Source organism: Sphaeramia orbicularis, chromosome 14 (assembly GCF_902148855.1).
Source record: "Sphaeramia orbicularis chromosome 14, fSphaOr1.1, whole genome shotgun sequence".
Lineage (NCBI taxonomy): Eukaryota > Metazoa > Chordata > Actinopteri > Kurtiformes > Apogonidae > Sphaeramia > Sphaeramia orbicularis.
This window is the reverse complement of record NC_043970.1, coordinates 39378753-39398416: the sequence shown is the minus strand read 5'-3', so window position 1 is coordinate 39398416 and position 19664 is coordinate 39378753. Positions and strand designations below refer to the sequence as shown.

General features: G+C 32.2%; 1 protein-coding gene across 4 annotated transcripts in view; it reads left to right on the top strand.

The window, feature by feature from the left end:
* ntm (neurotrimin) overlaps window positions 1–19664 on the top strand; it is a 741734-nt gene that overhangs the window by 707953 nt on the left and 14117 nt on the right. For 2 of the 4 annotated variants that reach the window (XM_030154417.1, XM_030154416.1), the window contains exons 5-6: window positions 7274–7394; window positions 11994–12145. In XM_030154417.1, coding sequence (XP_030010277.1) covers window positions 7274–7394; window positions 11994–12145 — 273 coding nt within the window. Of the gene's footprint in view, window positions 1–7273; window positions 7395–11993; window positions 12146–18923; window positions 19374–19664 lie in introns of all 4 variants that reach the window. The other 2 variants (XR_003937315.1, XM_030154415.1) reach the window with 2 other exon arrangements.

Below are 19664 nucleotides of genomic sequence, written 5' to 3'. Positions count from 1 at the left end.
TCTTAAATTATTTTTGTCTTATCTCATCTCACCTCTTCTTTTCTTCTCTTATCTCATCTTCTCTTATCTCATCTTATTTTATCTTATCTCATCTTATTTTATCTTAAATTATTTCTCTTATCTCATCTTTTCTTATCTTATCTCCTCTTCTCTTCTCTTATTTTATCTTATCTCATCTTATCTTATCTTATCTTACCTTAAATTATTTTTGTCTTATCTCATCTCATCTCTTCTTTTCTTATCTCCTCTTCTCTTATCTCATCTTATTTTATCTCATCTCATCTTTTCTTATGTTATCTCATCTCACCTTATCTTATCTCATCCTCTCTTATCTTATTTTATCTCATCTCATCTTAAAATATCTACCAACCTGATATATTTAACACTAGCTGTGTTTGTCATTTTGGTCTGAAATGTGGACTTTTCTGAAAACAGTCCATCTCTAACCAAACAGATCTTTGTTTTTTCAGCTGCTGTGTGTCACAACCTGCAGTAAAATACTCTAATCGGATCCATTTCCCCTCATGTGCCTTGTTTTGTCCACTGCGTTGTTTACATGACACCTGTCAAACTCTGCATAATAGTGAAATATTAGTGTGCATGTAAACATACTCATTGTTTTTATGCCGGAGGGGTCGGTAGAAATGAATATCTGTAGCAAATAACCCTTAAAAACATATTTTTGTGTTTTGTTTTTCCACATCTAACCTCTAACCCGAGTAATGTATCACCATTTATTATGTCATTATAGCATTCTAAGTGAAAAACAGGTATTTCCTTATAATGAATTGACTGACCCAGTAGATGCTCATAAAAGTTCAGAGTTAATTATCAGCGTTATTATATCAGAGCAGAAAATACGACAAGAAAAAGCGAATTTTTCAGCAAAATCCATCATTAATTTAACATAAAAAGCATGCATTTGCAACCAACGGCATGTGTCAAACTGCAGGGGTGTTACTGATGGATCGACGTAGCAGAATGTGACGTCTGCACAGCACAGTATTTTACCTCGATTAATTACTAACATTATATGAAATACATTAGTCATACAAAAGTTATTGAACATTTTGGTTCAGTAGCTGTTTAAGGTTTTAATAGAGAAAACACATTTATTTTCTTTTTTGGGTCGTGACCTAAAAAAGTTTGTGAAGCACAGATGGAAAAGTGATGCATATACACTTCTGGGATTAATTAATATCAGACCTATTAATAAAAAATAATGACATATAATTAAATACATGTGCTTTAACCCATAAAGACCCAGTGTTACTATTGTGGCAGTTCCCAAATGAATTTTTCTCTATATTTCACCTTTCTTAAATGATTTATCACCATTTATTCTAATATTATCATCTGTATTTTGCATTTTTTTTCTAGTGAAAATCATGTATTTTCTTATATTTTATTCACTAATTATGTAGATGTTCATAAAAGCTCTGATTAAAGTTGAAGGTTATTATATCAAAAACAAGAAAACTGAAGAAAAAGTGACTTTTTCCGCAAAAATATCAATATTTCAAGGTCTGTCATTGATTCAACTCCACTTAAACATTAAAAAAGATTCTTACTTATTCTATTTAATCCATAAACACCCAGTGCTACCTTTATGGCAGTTCTCAAATGAATTTTGCTCTCTATTTAACATTTCTTAAATGATTTATCTCCATTTATTATGATATTATCCTCTGTATTTTGCATTTTTTCCAGTGAGAATCATGTATTTTCCTATATTTAATGCACTAATCCTGTAGATGTTCATTATAGCTCAGATTAAAGTTGAGGGTTATTATATCAAAAACAAGAAAACTGAAGAAAAAGTGACTTTTTCACTAAAAAATACCAGTAACTGAAGGTTAAAACAAGTGTCTCCATCCACTTTCAGTGATCTGACTCCATGGGTTTAACTGGTGAATCAATGTTGTAGAAGATTGATTGATTGATTATCGTTTTATTTTTATTTTATTATTTAGTCATTTATTTTCTTATGTTTATGTCACCAGTTTCATTATTTTATACAGACTATGTCTTAGTATTCTTTTCATTGTATTGTTTGTCAGGTTTCATTGTTATTTGTTCCTAAAAAAAAAAAAAAAAAAAAAGCAAATCTAAACGTAATGGTGTGTACAAACATGGTTAATGTTAACATCAGCGTGCCCTGGTATTTGTCTGTACCTTTAATTCTCTTGTATACACTTCAATAAAAATATGAAACAAAGAAAGAAACAAAAAATGTTGTAAAAGATGACAGTGTTTCCATGGTAACTACAGAGCCTCTGAATCTCCAAACGGGTCATATCTGATGACCATGAAAAGATGACAAACTGTATTTTATACCAATTATTTACATGTATTGATGGGATTAATGGATCAGGATTAATAGCTTTATTTAACTGATTTATCATAGTTTTTTTTGTAATATTATCTTCTGTATTTTGTGTTTTTTCAGGTATTTTCCCCAATTAAATTTACTGATCATGTAGATTTTCATAAAAAACTCAAATTAAAGTTGAGGGTTATTATGTCAAAAACAAGAAAACTGAAGAAAAAGGGACTTTTTCAGCAAAAATATCAATAATTCAAGGTCTGTCACTGATTCAACTCCATGGGTTTTACTGGTGAATCAATGTTGTAGAAGATGATGGTGTTTCCATGGTAACTACGGAGCCTCTGAACGTCCAAATGGGTCATATCTGATGACAATGAAAAGATGACAAACTGAATTTTATACCAATTATTTAGATGTATTGATAGGATTAATGGATCAGGATTAATGGCTTTATTTAACTAATTTATCATAATTTTTTGTAATATTATCTTCTGTATTTTGTGTTTATTTTCAGTGAAAATCAGGTATTTTCCCCCAATTAACTTTACTGATCATGTAGATTTTCATAAAAAGCTCGAATTAAAGTGGAGGGTTATTATATCAGAATCAGAGAAAACTGAAGAAAAAGTGACTTTTCCCACAAAGATTTCATTAACAGAATATAAAACAAGGGTCTCCATCCACTGTCATAACAGGTGAATCAATGTTGTAGAAGATGACGGTGTTTCCACGGTAACTACGGAGCCTGTGAACGTCCAAATGGGTTATATCTGATGACAATGAAAAGATGACAAACTGTATTTTATACTAATTATTTACTAGTATTGATTGGATTAATGGAACAGGATTTATGGCTTTATTTAAATGATTTATCGTAATTTTTTTGTAATATTATCTTCTGCATTTTGTAATTTTCAGTGAAAATCAGGCATTTTCCCCAATTAAATTTACTGATCATGTAGATATTCATAAAAAGCTCAAATTAAAGTGAAGGGTTATTATATCAGAAACAGAGAAAACTGAAGAAAAATGGACTTTTCCCACAAAGATTTCATTAACAGAATATAAAACAAATGTCTCCATCCACTGTCATTACTGGTGAATCAATGTTGTAGAGGATGACGGTGTTTCCATGGTAACTGCGGAGCCTCTGAACGTCCAAATGGGTCATATCTGATGACAATGAAAAGATGACAAACTGAATTTTATACCAATTATTGACATGTATTGATAGGATTAATGGATCAGGATTAATGGCTTTATTTAACTGATTCATCATAATTTTTTGTAATATTATCTTCTGTATTTAGTGTTTTTTTTCAGTGAAAATCAGGTATTTTCCCCCAATTAACTTTACTGATCATGTAGATTTTCATAAAAAGCTCAAATTAAAGTGGAGGGTTATTATATCAGAAACAGTGAAAATTGAACAAAAAGTGACTTTTCCCACAAAGATTTCATTAACAGAATATAAAACAAGGGTCTCCATCCACTGTCATAACAGGTGAATCAATGTTGTAGAAGATGACGGTGTTTCCACGGTAACTGCGGAGCCTGTGAACGTCCAAATGGGTCATATCTGATGACCATGAAAAGATGACAAACTGCATTTTACACCTTTTTTTTTTTTTTTTTTTTTTTTTTTTTTTTTTTTACAAATATTGATATGATTATGGATGGATGGATCAACAGGAAATTAAACATTTTAGATCAGTAGATAGTTTTGGTTTTTATGGGTTAAATATTGGTGTCTTTTCCATTTATAGGTTGATTTTAATCCATGAAACCATCAACACATCCAAAATGTATGACGTTGATGAAAACCAGTGAAATAATTCGTTTTTTGCTGTTTTTTAACATTGTCAAATCTGTGTTTTTTTTTAAATCTCCTTTTGTGTTTTTTTTATCCATTCTGGACTATTTCCACTCCCACCAAATGTCCAAGTTCTTACTCAAACGGACAGATTTAGTGCGAAAGTTATGGTTTCAATTGAACGCATCAAATGAGTTTCCAGGGGTTCTGAATAAAAGCCTCGCCTACATTATCAGCTCTGCTCAAACAGTTCAGATCTGTTTAATAAGGCGCCGTTTCTTTGCTCTGGGAGAGACCGAGAATGAACTGCACTAAATTACAACCTGACCAGTTAATTCCCCTTCATTATATCTCATGCCATGTAATTCACTAGTGTAATAAATATTATAGATAATCATTATTTCTTCTTCACTTGTGGCCATGGTATAGATCAGAGCTATTCAACAGAACCAACCCATCAATCAAAGGGACCCCTCTACCCACAAATAGTAAATAAATAGTTTAAACCAGGGGTGTCAAACTCATTTTCATTCAGGGGCCATATTCAGCTAAATTTTATCTGCAGTGGGCCGGACCAGTAAAATAATAACATAATAACCTATAAATAATGACAACTCCAAATTTTTGTCTTTGTTTTAGTGTAAAAAAAAAACAACATTAAATTATGAAAATACTTACTTTTATAAACTATCCAAAAAAAAAGCTGAAAAAACTGAAATTTGAATTTAAAAACGTAAGAAAATTTAGTGCAATTTTAACAATATTATTCCTCAACTTATCATTTCTCCATGTGCATTATGGATCAGATCTACAAAGACACTAAACACTGAGGAACAGGCAGAAAGAGTTCAAATTGGGCTGAATTTTCTACAGACATTTCAGGTTGTTCATATTTGTTCAGGTTATTCAAATGTTATTGTTACAAACAAAGACAAAAAATTTAAGTCGTTAATTCTAGATGTTTTTGGGCTTAATTCAAGATTTTTTTTTTTTACTTAATTGAAGATGTTTTTTTGGCTGAATTCAAGATTTTTTGGCTTAATTCTAGATTTTTTTTTTTTTTTTGCTTAATTCAAGATTTTTTTGGCTTAATTCTAGATTTTTTTTTTTTTTTTTTACTTAGTTGAAGATTTTTTTTGGTTTTATTCAAGATTTTTCGCTAAATTTGAGATTTTTTTTGGCCTAATTGAAGATTTTTTTTGCTTAATTCAAGATTTTTTGCTAAATTTGAGATTTTTTTGGCTTAATTCTAGATTTTTTTTTGGCTTGATTCTAGATTTTTTTTGGTCTTAATTGAAGATTTTTTTTTTTTACTTAATTGAAGATTTTTTTTTTTTTTGCTTAATTCAAGATTTTTTTTTACTTAACTGAAGACTTTTTTTTGGGCTCAATTCCAGATTTTTTCCTTAATTCAAGCATTTTTTTTTTTTTTTTTGCTTAATTCAATTCAAGACCGTGGCATTTTTGCACTTAGCAAAAACATCCCAGAGGCCGAACTGGACCCTTTGGCAGGCCGCATTTGGCCCCCAGGCCTCATGTTTGACACCCCTGCACTAAACCATACATATGGGTACTTCTATGAAACTGGTCCCTAAAAACAGGACATGGGGGCAAAAAATTAAAACCAGATGTAGACGAATGTTATGAAGCAAGTTTGGAAGCACTTTGAGTCTATTTTAAAAAGAAATACTGAGATAAAAGAGGAACTATTTTTCAGATAAAACACATTTTTGTATTATTTTACATTATATTTAATACAAAAATCTGCATGTAACACGGTCAAAAGGACACGAAAATTACATGCTACTTTTTTTTTTTTTTTTTTTTTTAATGTCTCTGTATTTTCTCACAGGTACATTTTGGGAATTTAACTCAGTATGCAAGGCAGAGTGTTTCACAAAAATGACCGCTGTTGCAAAATCTTTCATGATTTATATACATTTAACTGGGCAGGTTCTGTATGTAACACAAGTGGACACGAAAGGTTACATAAAAAACCTGGAATGAGACTGAGATTCATAAAAAAACCCACATGTCTGGATTAGAAAAACCACTAGGATCATCAAATTTAACAGTGTCTTTATTTATAGCTGTACATAAGACCATTTACAGCCATGTTTTCAAAATAAAATGCACTGACACCTAAGTAGTTAACAATGTTCGTCCATATTTATAGGTAATTTGATTGTTTTAATACATGTAAATGTTCTTTATTAAACATTATAAAGTTAAAAAAAAAAAAGCAAAATGTCATGTAAAGTTATGGCAAAAAACTGTATTTTAATTATGGAAAATTACTGTATTTTTATGAGATGGTTATTTTCTGTTATTAATAGTATTTTTTCGGCACCCCTGCTACCGGAATAATACCGTTTTTTAGTTGTTGTTTTACAGTGTAGATAGATAGATAGATAGATAGATAGATAGATAGATAGATAGATAGATAGATAGATAGATAGATAGATAGATAGATAGATAGATAGATAGATAGATAGATAGATAGATAGATAGATAGATAGACAGATAGACAGGCTTATTGTACATATTTTAACATCAGACTCATTCATTAGTTGGAGCTTTTTATCAGTGGATTGTACAACTTAGTCTCATTGAAAATTATTTATATATTAATAGGTAATTTGATTGTTTTAATACATGTAAATATTCTTTATTAAACATTAAAAAGTAAAAAAAATAATGTGCCAAATCTCATGTAAAGCTACGACAAAAACTGCATTTTAATTACAGAAAATTACCATATTTTTATGAGATGGTTATTTTCCGTTATTTAACAGTATTTTTTCAGCACCCCTGCTGCCGGAATATTACTGTTTTTTTTTTACATTTTGTTTTGTTTTGTTTTGTTTGTACAGTGTATAAAGGCAAAATCAGAAGTACTCAAAAACGGCCAAAATAGGCTCAGACCCCTAAGGGTTCAAATAACACTCTGGGGGTCCATGGCGGTCCCACAGCTTGGCCCATGGGATCATATGGTAGAATATCTCTGGTGTGGATGGTAGTGGGTGGATACAGAGGGGGTAACAGCCGTGACCTGTGCTCTCATACCCTGGGCCTGTGGCGCCTGGTGGATCCGGATCACAGTGCTCTTCTATGTCTCCGTCTGATTGTAGATGCTCCAACTGTGTCAGAGGGCAGAGATGTCGGAGTGACTCTGGGCCAAACAGGAGTGTTGGAGTGCGAGGCCGACGCGGTGCCCGAGGCAGATTTTGAGTGGTATAAAGATGACAGAAGGTAACGGGTTTTACATTTGCATCTTAAGTAGGCAAACAGAAGCAGCATGTGTCTGCCTGTGGGACTGTTTATTACCAGCACAGATCACAGGTTTTGAGTATCGATCACCTGACGATCGAACGAGCAGGAAGGCTGGGTTTCACAGACCGACCAGGGTTTGTTTTAAACCGGATTAAAGCAGGGTTTAAGTTTGGATTATACTGCACCAAGTTTTCAAATGTTATTATTTATTGTACTTTTTTCTGTGATTATTAAACTATATTTTTATATACATATACATATTTTGCATACTATAATATTATATTATAACATAATAAGCCTCTTATTATGATTATGGTAATAATAATAATAATAATAACAATAATAATAATAATAATAATAATAATAATAATTATTATTATTATTATTATTATTATTATTATTATTATTATTATTATTATTATTACAGTTTATTATAATAATAATAATAATAATTAGTAGTAGTAGTAGTAGTAGTAGTAGTAGTAGTAGTATCAAGGTCAAGGTTACTTTATTTATACCCGTAGGTAGATTTGTTTTGCAGTCTAGGTGATCGCCTTGGTATTACAACAACACATACATTAAACATTCAAGACAGGCACTTGACCACGCTTACAGACAGGACAAAAAGTGCTCAGTGTTCCACCATTCATCGGTATAGCAGCATGGATAAGTAAAAGAATAAAATAAATAAGATCAAATAAATAAAAAAAAACAAAACAAGATGCAATAAACATATTGTAATATTATTATTATTATTATTATTATTATTATTATTATTATTATTATTATTACTACTACTTAGCCACTTGTTCTTGCTAGTACTTTCCAATGTGCAATTGGGTTTTTTTCACTACTGTTTTTTATAGTTGTGTTATTGTGTTGCTTTTTTTTGTTTGTTTGTTTTGTGTTTTTTTTCTTGTGGTGTTTCTTGTGTGTATATTCACTGTTGTGCTACTTTTGGAACCTCAATTTCCTAAGGGTTCTGCTCAAAGGATAAACAAAATTCTATCTAATCTAATCTAAAAACAAACAAATAAAACTAACACACCTGTCCCAGTTATCATTTGGTTGCATCATAACTTCATTTTGTATAATCACCATATGCCTTTTTCACACAAATGAAGATATTTTCCATTGGACATCTGCTCAAAACTTTACCGATATTTAATAAATGTCGAAAAAACAGAAGTGCATAATGTTGGTTTTTCCTTTAAGTCACAAATGCGATGATTTGTTTATTTATTATCACGAGATGACACGAGAAGTCATTCCATAAACATGGCAACGAACATAAATATGGTGTTGATTTACAGATATATTCATTATTATTATATTTTACCCTCTATCTCGTACTAAATTAAAAAATTATTGGTTTCCTGGTGTGTCCACACATACCACGACATGTTTTCTTCTTCTTCGCTTCTTGTAACATTCGTCAACATCCGTTTTTTTTAATTCACCTGACTCCAGTTGCCAAAAATGGTCTTTTCATTGCAGTTTTGCATGATATACCATTTGCGCTATGCCCGAAATACCGCCTCTTGCCAGCGCCAAAACTTTTAATAAAAAAATGAGACTTTTGGTGAAATTGTCGTTTTTCCATTAGGTAAATTTTTATGCGCAAGTTATATTTGCGCAAATTGAGGGTCAATGGAAAAGTGACTAGTATTATTTACAACTTGCGGTGGTAAATTACAAATGAAGAGTCATTTCTCGGTAACAGTTCTCAGACAGTCTTTTAAAATGTGACACATTGAATAAATTTTCAAATTTTATAGATAGAATTTTTAGCCTCAAATTCAAGCTATATTTTTATGTCTGAGGCTATGGTGTAAAATGTACAATTGATAAAATTTGTCGTAACTTTTTCTTTTTTTTTTACAATTGGTATTAGTTCCATAAAATACAAATCTTTAGCTAAAACATGAGCCTATTTGATAAATGATGTGTGCAAATTTACTTTTTCATGTTGTTCACTTTCGCTTGATCGGACCCAATAACAAATAAAAGCTAATGTGTGAGATGCACAAATAAGGCATAAATATATGTTGTTATGCCATTGGATGTCAGAAATACAACTTCTAATTTATTTAAACCTCTGAAATACCGGTTTAGAAAATGATCTTTATTCGTTTGCACAACATAATATGTAAAAGCATCTGGTTAAAACGTCATCATTTCACTGCATCACCTTCAGCCACAGAAGAATTACACTGTTTTTATTGGACCTGTATGTGATAAACACTGTGTGAAATTCATGAAACAGCTCCTAAAGGACGGAATTCACTTCACATTACACAGATAAACAGATAGTGTCATCCATGTGTCATGTACCTGGATGTTATTTTAGGAATTGTTATACATTCACTGCTAAATCACAGCGTTTCTACGTAAATAAGCACTGTTGCAAAAATAAAAAGTAAAAAAATGTGCAACTGACAAGAGACCAGAGCAAACTGTCACCTATAGACTGACTCATGCAATTAACACCTGCGGAAAACTAGAGTTAACTGTGTACACCCACCTTTAACACTCTGTTCTAGATTGAGTTGAGAGAAAACAGATAAGATAAGATAAGATAAGATAAGATAAGATAAGATAAGATAAGATAAGATAAGATAAGATAAGATAAGATAAGATAAGACTTTAGTTATCCCACCATGGGGAAATTTTAGTTAACAGCAAAAATACAACAAGGAAGTACGACGGCATATTAGGGCCACATAAGAAAAAAAAAAAAAGCTTTTCACTACAAGAATAAAGTTGTTATATTTCGAGAATAAATTCATTATTTAATGAGACTAAAGTCATAGTTTTAAAAAAACTCATTACTTAACGAGAATAAAGTCGTACTTTTATGAGATTAAAGCCATAATATTTTGAAGATTCGACAGTTTCTAGTTTTACAGTGAAGGCAACAAGTGAAGCAGCGATGTGTGGATGGGGGGATGGGCTCAGTGTTTGGTCTTTGTGTGTAAACCCCAAATGAAAGGAGAACTTCACAAAATGTTTACAGTTCTACATGATTCGATGAGTGGGTACGACTTTATTCTCATTATATTATGACTTTATTCTCATTAAATAATGACTTTATTCTCGAAATATAATGACTTTATTCTCATTAAATAATGAGTTTTTTAAAACTACAACTTTATTCTCATTAAATAATGACTTTATTGTCGAAATATAATGACTTTACTTTTGTTAAATAATAAGTTTTTTAAAACTACGACTTTATTCTTGTTAAATAATGGCTATTCTTGAAACATAATGACTTTACTTTCATTAAATAATGAGTTTTTAAAACTACAACTTTATTCTCATTAAATAATGACTTTATTGTCAAAATATAATGACTTTACTTTTGTTAAATAATACGTTTTTTAAAATTATGACTATATTCTCATTAAATAATGACTTTATTCTTGAAATATGACTTTACTTTATTAAATAATGAGTTTTTTTAAAACTACAACTTTATTCTTGTTAAATAATGACTTTATTCTTGACATATAACGACTTTATTGTCATTAAATAATGAGTTTTTTAAAACTATGACTTTATTCTCATTAAATAATGACTTTATTCTCGACATATAATGACTTTACTTTCGTCAAATAATAAGTTTTTTTTTTAAATTACGACTATATTCTCATTAAATAATGACTTTATTCTCATTCAATAATGAGTTTTTTAAAATTACAACTTTAATCTCGTTAAATAATGACTTTATTCTCAAAATATAACGACTTTATTCTCATTAAATAATGAGTTTTTTAAAACTACAACTTTATTCTTGTTAAATAATGACTTTATTCTCGAAATATAACAACTTTATTCTGGTAGTGACAAGCATTTTTATTTTCTCATGTGGCCCTGATATGCCGTCGTAAGCAAGTGCAGAGAAAAAATGATACTAAGACACAGGTGTCAAACATACGGCCCGCGGTCCAAAACCAGCCCGCCAAAGGCAAACAGGCCCATGGGATGAATTTGTGGAATGCAAAAATTACACTGAAGATATTAACAACCAAGGATGTCGAAATCATTTTAATGGAATTGTCATAAATAATGACAATTGTCATAAATAATGACAATAAATAGACAATTCCAAATTTTTGTCTTTATTTTAGCATAAAAAAGTAAAAATGCATTAAAATAATTTACAAACTATTCAGATAAAAATGTGAATAATCTGAACAAATATGAACAAAATGAAATGTCTTTAGAGAAGTCAGTGTAATTTAAAAATATTCTGCCTGTTACTAAGTGTTTTATGTATTTGTAGATCCACTGTGTAAATGATAAACAGAGGCATAATATTGTTAAAATTAAACTTATACGTCTTAAGACATTTCAGGTTCTTCATGTTATTCCCATTTTTAATGAAACTTTGTGCACATTATTATAACATAATTAAACTTTTTTCCACTGTTCTTATTTTACTGTTTTGACCCACTTCACTTCAGCTCATATTGGGCTGAATGTGGAACCTGAACTAAAATAAATTTAACACCCCTGGTCTAAGATATTTAGAAATACACACAAATACTGACAGTTTTTTTCTCAACTGTGTAGAATCTTCAATGGCTTTGATGGAATGGAGATCATGGTCACCGGATCTCTGTCCAAGCTGACTTTCTTTAACGTGTCTGAGAGCGATTATGGAAACTACACCTGCGTTGCCATTAACAAACTGGGGAGTTCAAACACAAGCTTTCTTCTGTACGGTGAGTACAAGCACACGCTACATGTCACCGAAAGGGAACGGTGAATAAAAAGCTCATAAACGTTAAAGTTACTTTCTATATTTCAACCGTTATTCACTTGATGGCTGCGTGTAAATCTTAACCCTTTATTGGGCACTCATAGAAACACAGGACATACCTAGACTTTATCACTTTTTAGGAATTTTTTCAAAATGTGTTATTGTTATGTAGAAAATCAAGGTCAATGAAATTACCATATTTGGTTCCTTACCCATCAGTGGAAAAAAATTTAAAAAATCCAAGAAGTATATATTAAAAAATACAAGAAAAACACATGCAAGGTGAAAGGTGAAAGGTGAAATGTTACGTTATGCAGCCGCAGTTTTTTTAATTAATTTATTTATTTTTTAATTCTCTTAGCTTTTTGGTTTTTAACCCTTTATAGTTCACTCATAGAACTACTCTGAAATTAAAAAAAACAAAACAACTTTAATGTGTTAAGGACATAACAAGACTTTAGAAAACATTTAGAAAAATTTCTCAAAAAGTAATAATGTGAAAAATCAAGGTTAATGAAGTTATCCATAAATGGCAAAAAAAAAAAAAAAAGAATTATATAAAAAAAAATACAAGAAAAACATTTGTAAGGTGAAAAGAACATGTATTTTAGAACATTAGGCCAACATAAGTGCTGATCCAGACCCCTGTCCACATCCACATTCTCCCTTTGAACATCATTCCTTACATTAGTACCATTACTTCATGGTACCTAACAAAGCAGGTCCACTCACTGTTCATGCAGAGGTGGACCTTACAGACCCTGTAGACCACATTAGACCTGAGATCGTTGACTCACTGTCCTCACTGTAACTGTTGCCTTCACTGTTTTGTAATGTATGCGGAAATTTGTAGAAACTTTAATACTTTTGTGAAATTTTTTAATCTTTTTTTATTATGTAGAAAATCAAGGGCAGTGAAGTTATCATATGTGGTTCCTTTCCCAAACGTGGCAAAAAATAAATAAAATCTAAGAGGTAAATTCGAAAAAGTACAAGAAAAACACATGTAAGGTGATAAGAACGTCACTTTTAGAACATTAGACCAACATAAGTGCTGATCCAGACCCCTGTCCACATCCACATTATCCCTTTGAACATCATTCCTTACATTAGTACCATCACTTCATGGTACCTAACAAAGCAGGTACACTCACTGTTCATGCAAATAGTCACTTATTGGGCAAGTGACTATTTTTGGTCATTTTCACAAACATTACAAGACAGTGACAGAAATAGTTACAGTGAGGACATTTCAATCATACTTCGATTTTGTGAAATTTTGTACATATTAAGAATTTATTTTATTATTCTTTATCTTTTTTTTATGTAAAGTCACTTGCTCGATAAAGGTATTGTAGGAAATTCATTTATCAGACAGGGTTAGTCGTTTCTTTACCTGTTTGACTAGTTTATTTTCTGTAGCCATAGTCAGAAACGTCCTCCTGAGCAGCATATAAGACATATCACAGCAAAATAATAATAATAATAATAATAATAATAATAATAATAATGCATTTTATTTATAATGCACTTTTAATGCAGTGAATAAAGTGGAGTGAGCAGAGTGCTAAAAATCATATTTGCCTGAATAAAATTTACTCAAATTGAAGAAAATTTTACTCTACTCAGATAACATTTGGTCCCTCTCTAAAAAGAGTCAAAGTTACTCTTTGGGTAGAGCTCTCCAAACTCATAATAGAGCCATGTTCACTCAATATAGAGCCAAATTTACTCTTTTTGAGGAAAATATTTTTGACTCTGGAAAAAATGCTCAGTAATTTTTTCTGTGTGTAACGTCTCTGATGAAGGCTACAGGAAGTAGCTGAAACTAGTCAAGCAGTAAAAATTTTGTGTCGGATCCATTGCACACTACAAACAAAAAGTTAAGGATAGTTCTTTTTTTGTCATTTTTTGGGTCATTTTTGCCAACAAAACTATGTCTGGTCATTAAAAAAATGTGTTTCAATTCACACACAAAAAAGTAAAAAGCGTTTTGCAAGAATCCCGACTGAAAAAAAAAAAAAAAAAAACAACCCAAAATTAAAAAAAATATCCTTAACTTCTTGGTTTTTTTTGTTTTTTTTCAGATTTTTATTTAGAAATATTGAGAAGATTTCAGCATACATTGAAATTACATTGTGGTCACGTAACAAGTATGTGACCAATGACCAATCTTTCCATTCTCAACTTTTCAGTTTTTCTTTTTTTTTTTTGTTAATAATAAACAAAACAATTGAGCAGTTAATAGATGCATTGTTACATAAAGAAAACACACACGAAAGACCAAGAGATTTGACCTCTTCTCTTTAAAGAAAAACAAAAAACAAGACAATTCCAGATCCACTGTCATTATATTGTTATTTCTTGTACATTTAGGGTTCCAACAGATTGTGTTTGGTAAGTGTAAACAAAAAATATCCACTTTGAAAATTTGTTCATTTGTAATCGAAGGGAGAAGGTTAGTCTTTCCATCTGGTAAATTTCATTCACAATATCTACCCATTTTTCCAGATTAGGTGGTTCAGGTTGGAGCCAGTGCCTGGTCACAGCCTTTTTTACCAGCAGTTATTAAAATTCAATATAAGTAGGCATTGTTCACTAAAATTTCAGTTTTTCTCATAATTAAGGTGGTAAATTCAAAAGGTAAAGTGACATTAAGTATATATTCTATATTTTTGTGTATATCCTTCCAAATTTGTTTTATTTTTGGGCAGTCCCAGAATTTGTGCCAGTGATTAACTTCTTGTTTTTAGTGTATAATAGAGGCGTAGAAGTCGGACGTTGCAAGCATATTAAGTTTTCAGTTTCATTTAACACCAGTGGTCCGACAGATCGACAGGATACTGAATTTTATGAAGGGTCCACAATGTTTACCTTTCACTGGGCCCCACAATTGGTAGCAGCACCCCTGCCTACAATAGTTATATTTGTAAGACAGTATGAACTTTTACCAGACGGCCCAATAAAGGGTTAAAAAACAAACTAACATGCAGACCATCTTGATTTTATCAAACACAGTTAAAAACATACCTTACTCTAACTGTTAGAAACAGATGTTTGATGGTTGAATAGATGGTTGATACACTCCTGCATCTGCAACTTGGAATAATATTCAGAAACCTCTCAAAGTCTCATTTTTTACACCTTTTATCTATTATAAAATATTAATTCTATCACAGTTTACCTTCGGCTATTTGTGTTCTAGTTTATTCATTTCTGTTCTGCTTTAATTGCTCCACTTACACTCAAGGTTTTATTGCCTGTGATTTTTATAAGTATGTTTTTGGAATCATGGCTGTCATTAACGCTGCTATAGTGAAAATGAGGCCTTCACCTCAGTGTATTGAAATAAAGATTTAATGTATGAATATAGATTTGCACGCAGCTGTCGATGTGGTGATAAATAATGTTTGCACTGGAGGATGTCTTTGTATCCTATTTCTTACATTTACTTTTTTTTCCAGAATATATTTGTGTATTTATAGAGTTGATGGATCTTGGTCATTTCATTGGATCTGTTAACACGATCTGTCAGCTTTATCTTTTATCTCGTTCAGAAACCTTTAACAAAAATGACTTTTAATTTTAAACAGTCTATTTCTGGACAAACCCAGTTTCACACTGAAGTCTGTGAAATTTCCAAACAGATGTATGTTTTTGCATAATGCAGGAATAACAGACTTCCGAGGCTACGTCCACACTAATGAAAACAGTCTTCGGTTCAGAAATAACATGCGTGACTGTGACCAATATCACAAGTGTTGAATCTGTAGCGTCTTGATAAATTGGAGGATGTAAGCGTACATCAGCTGTTAACAGAGATGAGGACTGGCTCAGATGAAAGTCGAGGACGTCTGATGAATCTGATGTTGAATAAAGTACTGGAAAGTCATACTTGAGCAGAAGTACAGGTACCTGAGCAAAAAGGACTCTGGTAGAAGTTCAAGTCACCAGTTGAAATGCTACTGAAGTTAAAGTCTTTATGTATCTACTTTTTTTTTCCACAATTTTTTCAAGTTTTATAATGAAAGGTAAACAAAATAAATAACAATATAAGTAAAGAAGATATATTAGGGCTAGGCAAGTTAATGCTTTATTACCGCGTTAACGCATTCATTAAATAATGCCAACATTTTTTTTTTATCTCACATGAATGCCGTTTTATTCTAACTCCTATTCTTCTGCTCCTGCTTGTGTGCGTGTAGCGATTAGTTCGGCAGATAGACAACAGGTTTCCCAAGAAAAGCCGGACGCCCAAAACTTCTCTCCAAATTTTTTACTTTAGACTCACTGTAAAACAGCAACATACATACAAAATATGTCTCAGTTCTGTTCATTGCCTTAGTACATTTACATGGCATTATACATTTAAATGAATGGGAAAAAGATCGCTAGCTCGATGCTAGCTTGAATGGGAAAATCCATAGACACGCTAATGATTAGCATTTACAGATTAATTTAAGATTTACAACGTCTTTTTATCCAGCAACAAAGGTTCACATCGGAGATATTTTATACTATTCATTCTTACAACAACTGAACATAAAATACTCACAGGCAAACATTTTTCGGGCCATACAAACAGAGTGAAAGAAGCGTGTCTGTTAGTTCCTTCTTATGTCTGAACTGGCTACGGGAACACCGCAAGCACAAAACATACGTTAATGAAACTTATTCCGACCACTAGAGGGCCCCCTTTGCTTGCTTTAAACAACTGAACATCACATATTATTTTGAAAGTCTGTTGCTCTGGCTCTGTGAATACACGTAGGTAAACCATGGGTCACAGGAAGAGGGGGATGTTGATCAGGGTTGGTTTGTCAATTGACGTCATCATGCGTTTCAACCAATGACAGCCTTTGGGGTGGGCTTAAGACTCCTGTCAATCACTCACAACCCGAAATAAACTGGTGGGGACATAAACATGGAGAAAAGTAGCAGTCTTTCCATGGACATTTTCATTTTAAATGTCTTCAGATGGTGGGGTTGAGAAGGACAAAGTTGTTTGGAAGCACTGCAGTGTGGAATTATTTTTTATCACCAGAGTACTTCCAGTCTGAAATATCACTTAATGACCACTTGATGCCAGCAACCACCCCCGCATATAACTATGCGATTAATCATGATTAATCACAGAAATCCACACAATTAATTGCAATTAGGAATTTCAGTTGTTGCCCAGCACTAATATATATACAGGGTGTATCAAAAAAAATATACATTTTGAAAAATTACCCCCAGTTCTACATTTGATAATTTTTGGAACTTTCTTTTATAGATGTCAGTAGGTAGGGGATTGGTGGATATTTACAAATTTACAGACCCAGGTTTTCATGCATGAGTGAGCAGGGGCAAATTGCGCAATCCAAGTTAAAACTGGTTTGCGCGAAGTAGCACTGGGATTTAAATCCACTCAAAGGTCATGGGAGGGGACAATGGACATCCATCTTGTTTTCCACAAAATTTCCAGGTTACAGCATTAACACTTTGGCCACTATGTCAGTTTCATTTCTTTACCCATGGCAGCTGTTCCTGCCTTTCAAAGTTAATTCAACTTGTTTAGGCCTGAAAATGTCACTGAGGACAGGCCAAGTTAGGGTTAGGGTTAGGGTTAGCCCTGGGTCTGTACATTTGGACAAATATCCGCTAATCCTCTACCTACTGACATCCATAAAAGAAAATCCCAAAAATTATCAAATGTGGAACTGGGGGTAATTTTTCAAAATGTATGTATACATCACACACTTCAAAAACAAAGTTTTAAAAATTCTTAACAGGAGTAGGCTGGTATTATCAATGTTCAAATTTTGGGGGAAAAAAGAAAAGAAAATTACAAAGCTTATGTGGCATCTCAAAATATGGAGTTTACATCCAACACAGACTCAATTTTATTGTCATTCGATCAATGGTACATGATAGAATGAAATGTAGTTACCTAGGTTATGGTTTGTAGCATAAGATAAAGAATAAAATGTCAAATAAAATATATAAACGGTAAGTAGGGTAGAATAAAACTACCACAAAAAAGATATGTATGTGCAAAAAAAAAAGATTAAAAATAATAAAATAAATTCTTAATATGTACAAAAATTCACAGTATGATTGAAATTGACAGATTGTTGATTCATTGTCCTCACGGGAACTGTTGCTGTCACTGTCTTGTAACATATTTGGAAATTACCAAAAATAGTCACTTGCTTGAAAAGTGACTATTTTTCATCATTTCCACATACATTACAAGACAATAACAGTAACAGTTCCAGTGAGGACAGTGAGTTTATAATCTCAGGTCTAATGTGGTCTAAAAGGTCTGTAAGGTCCACCTCTGCATGAACAGTTAGTGAATGTATGTGGAAATTACCAAAAATGGTCACTTGCCCCATAAAGGGTTAAGGTGCAGAAGACAGTGAGAGGTAAGTATAGTAGTTATTGCTCGTTGGTGTTTTCCATTATTGCACATTTTTGCTTTATTAGTGTGGACGTAGCCTAAAAGACATCCTACAAATAAAACCTAAGCTGACATAAGTAAAAGGAATATAACTGATCCTTTGCACTGTGTGTCTTTCTTATCACATTAGCCTAATGTTTATGTGCAGTGTTGACCTGTGGAGTCACGGTGCAAATGCAAAGCCAAGTCCATCCAACAGTCTATTTCCCTGCTTTTCACAAAGTGCTGTCAATGATTCGTTGCTGTTCTGTTTCCAATATGTTGCTCTGTTCCATTTGTTCCTCTGATGTAGTGGTAATTGAACCCACTAGCTCAACGCTATTGCAAGGTTAGTATTCTGCACAAGCATGCACTTCAAACCACCGTGGATTGAAAGTATTAACTGCATGCTGGCACATGACAAACATTGCCATTTTCACAAACTGGAGACTAGTAGAGTTATGCAAACTGATTCTGCTCTATTTGACAGAAAGAACCATTCCTCCTGTCGTTGATGTTTGTCAAAATTAAGCTGTTTTTTTTTTTTTTTTATTAGCTTGTTTTTTTTTTTTTTTCCTGTCTTGACAAGTGGCTTGTCAGGAAGGCGGCAGCAGCTTTGAAGTAAACCGACATGCCGTGTGAATCTTTGTGAAAATGGCCAATGCAGTCCTCTAACCATGTTTCATCTTTCTCCTTTCCAAATCTAACCACCTGTCTGTGTGACGTGGCCTGATTTTGATTTTTGCATGCTCTGTTTTCCAATGTAAGTATCATCTTTCATTAACATTCTTTGCTTGTGTGATCGCCCGTACATGTTGTTGTTGTTGTTGTTAGACGTGAGCTCTATTTTTACCCAAAAAATGTAGAAAACATTAGGCCTCGCCGCGTGCAGGGGTCGTTTCAATCCTGTTTTGATTCTGCAAACGCTGACAGCAGAATGTTGATCCCAGCTGTAGATTAAGCTCAGTTAAAAGATGAACACCTCACCCGTCTTGTCATTTAACTTGTCCTTGTCGCTGACGGTTGAGGCGCTGGTAAGCAAACCCCGCCAAGA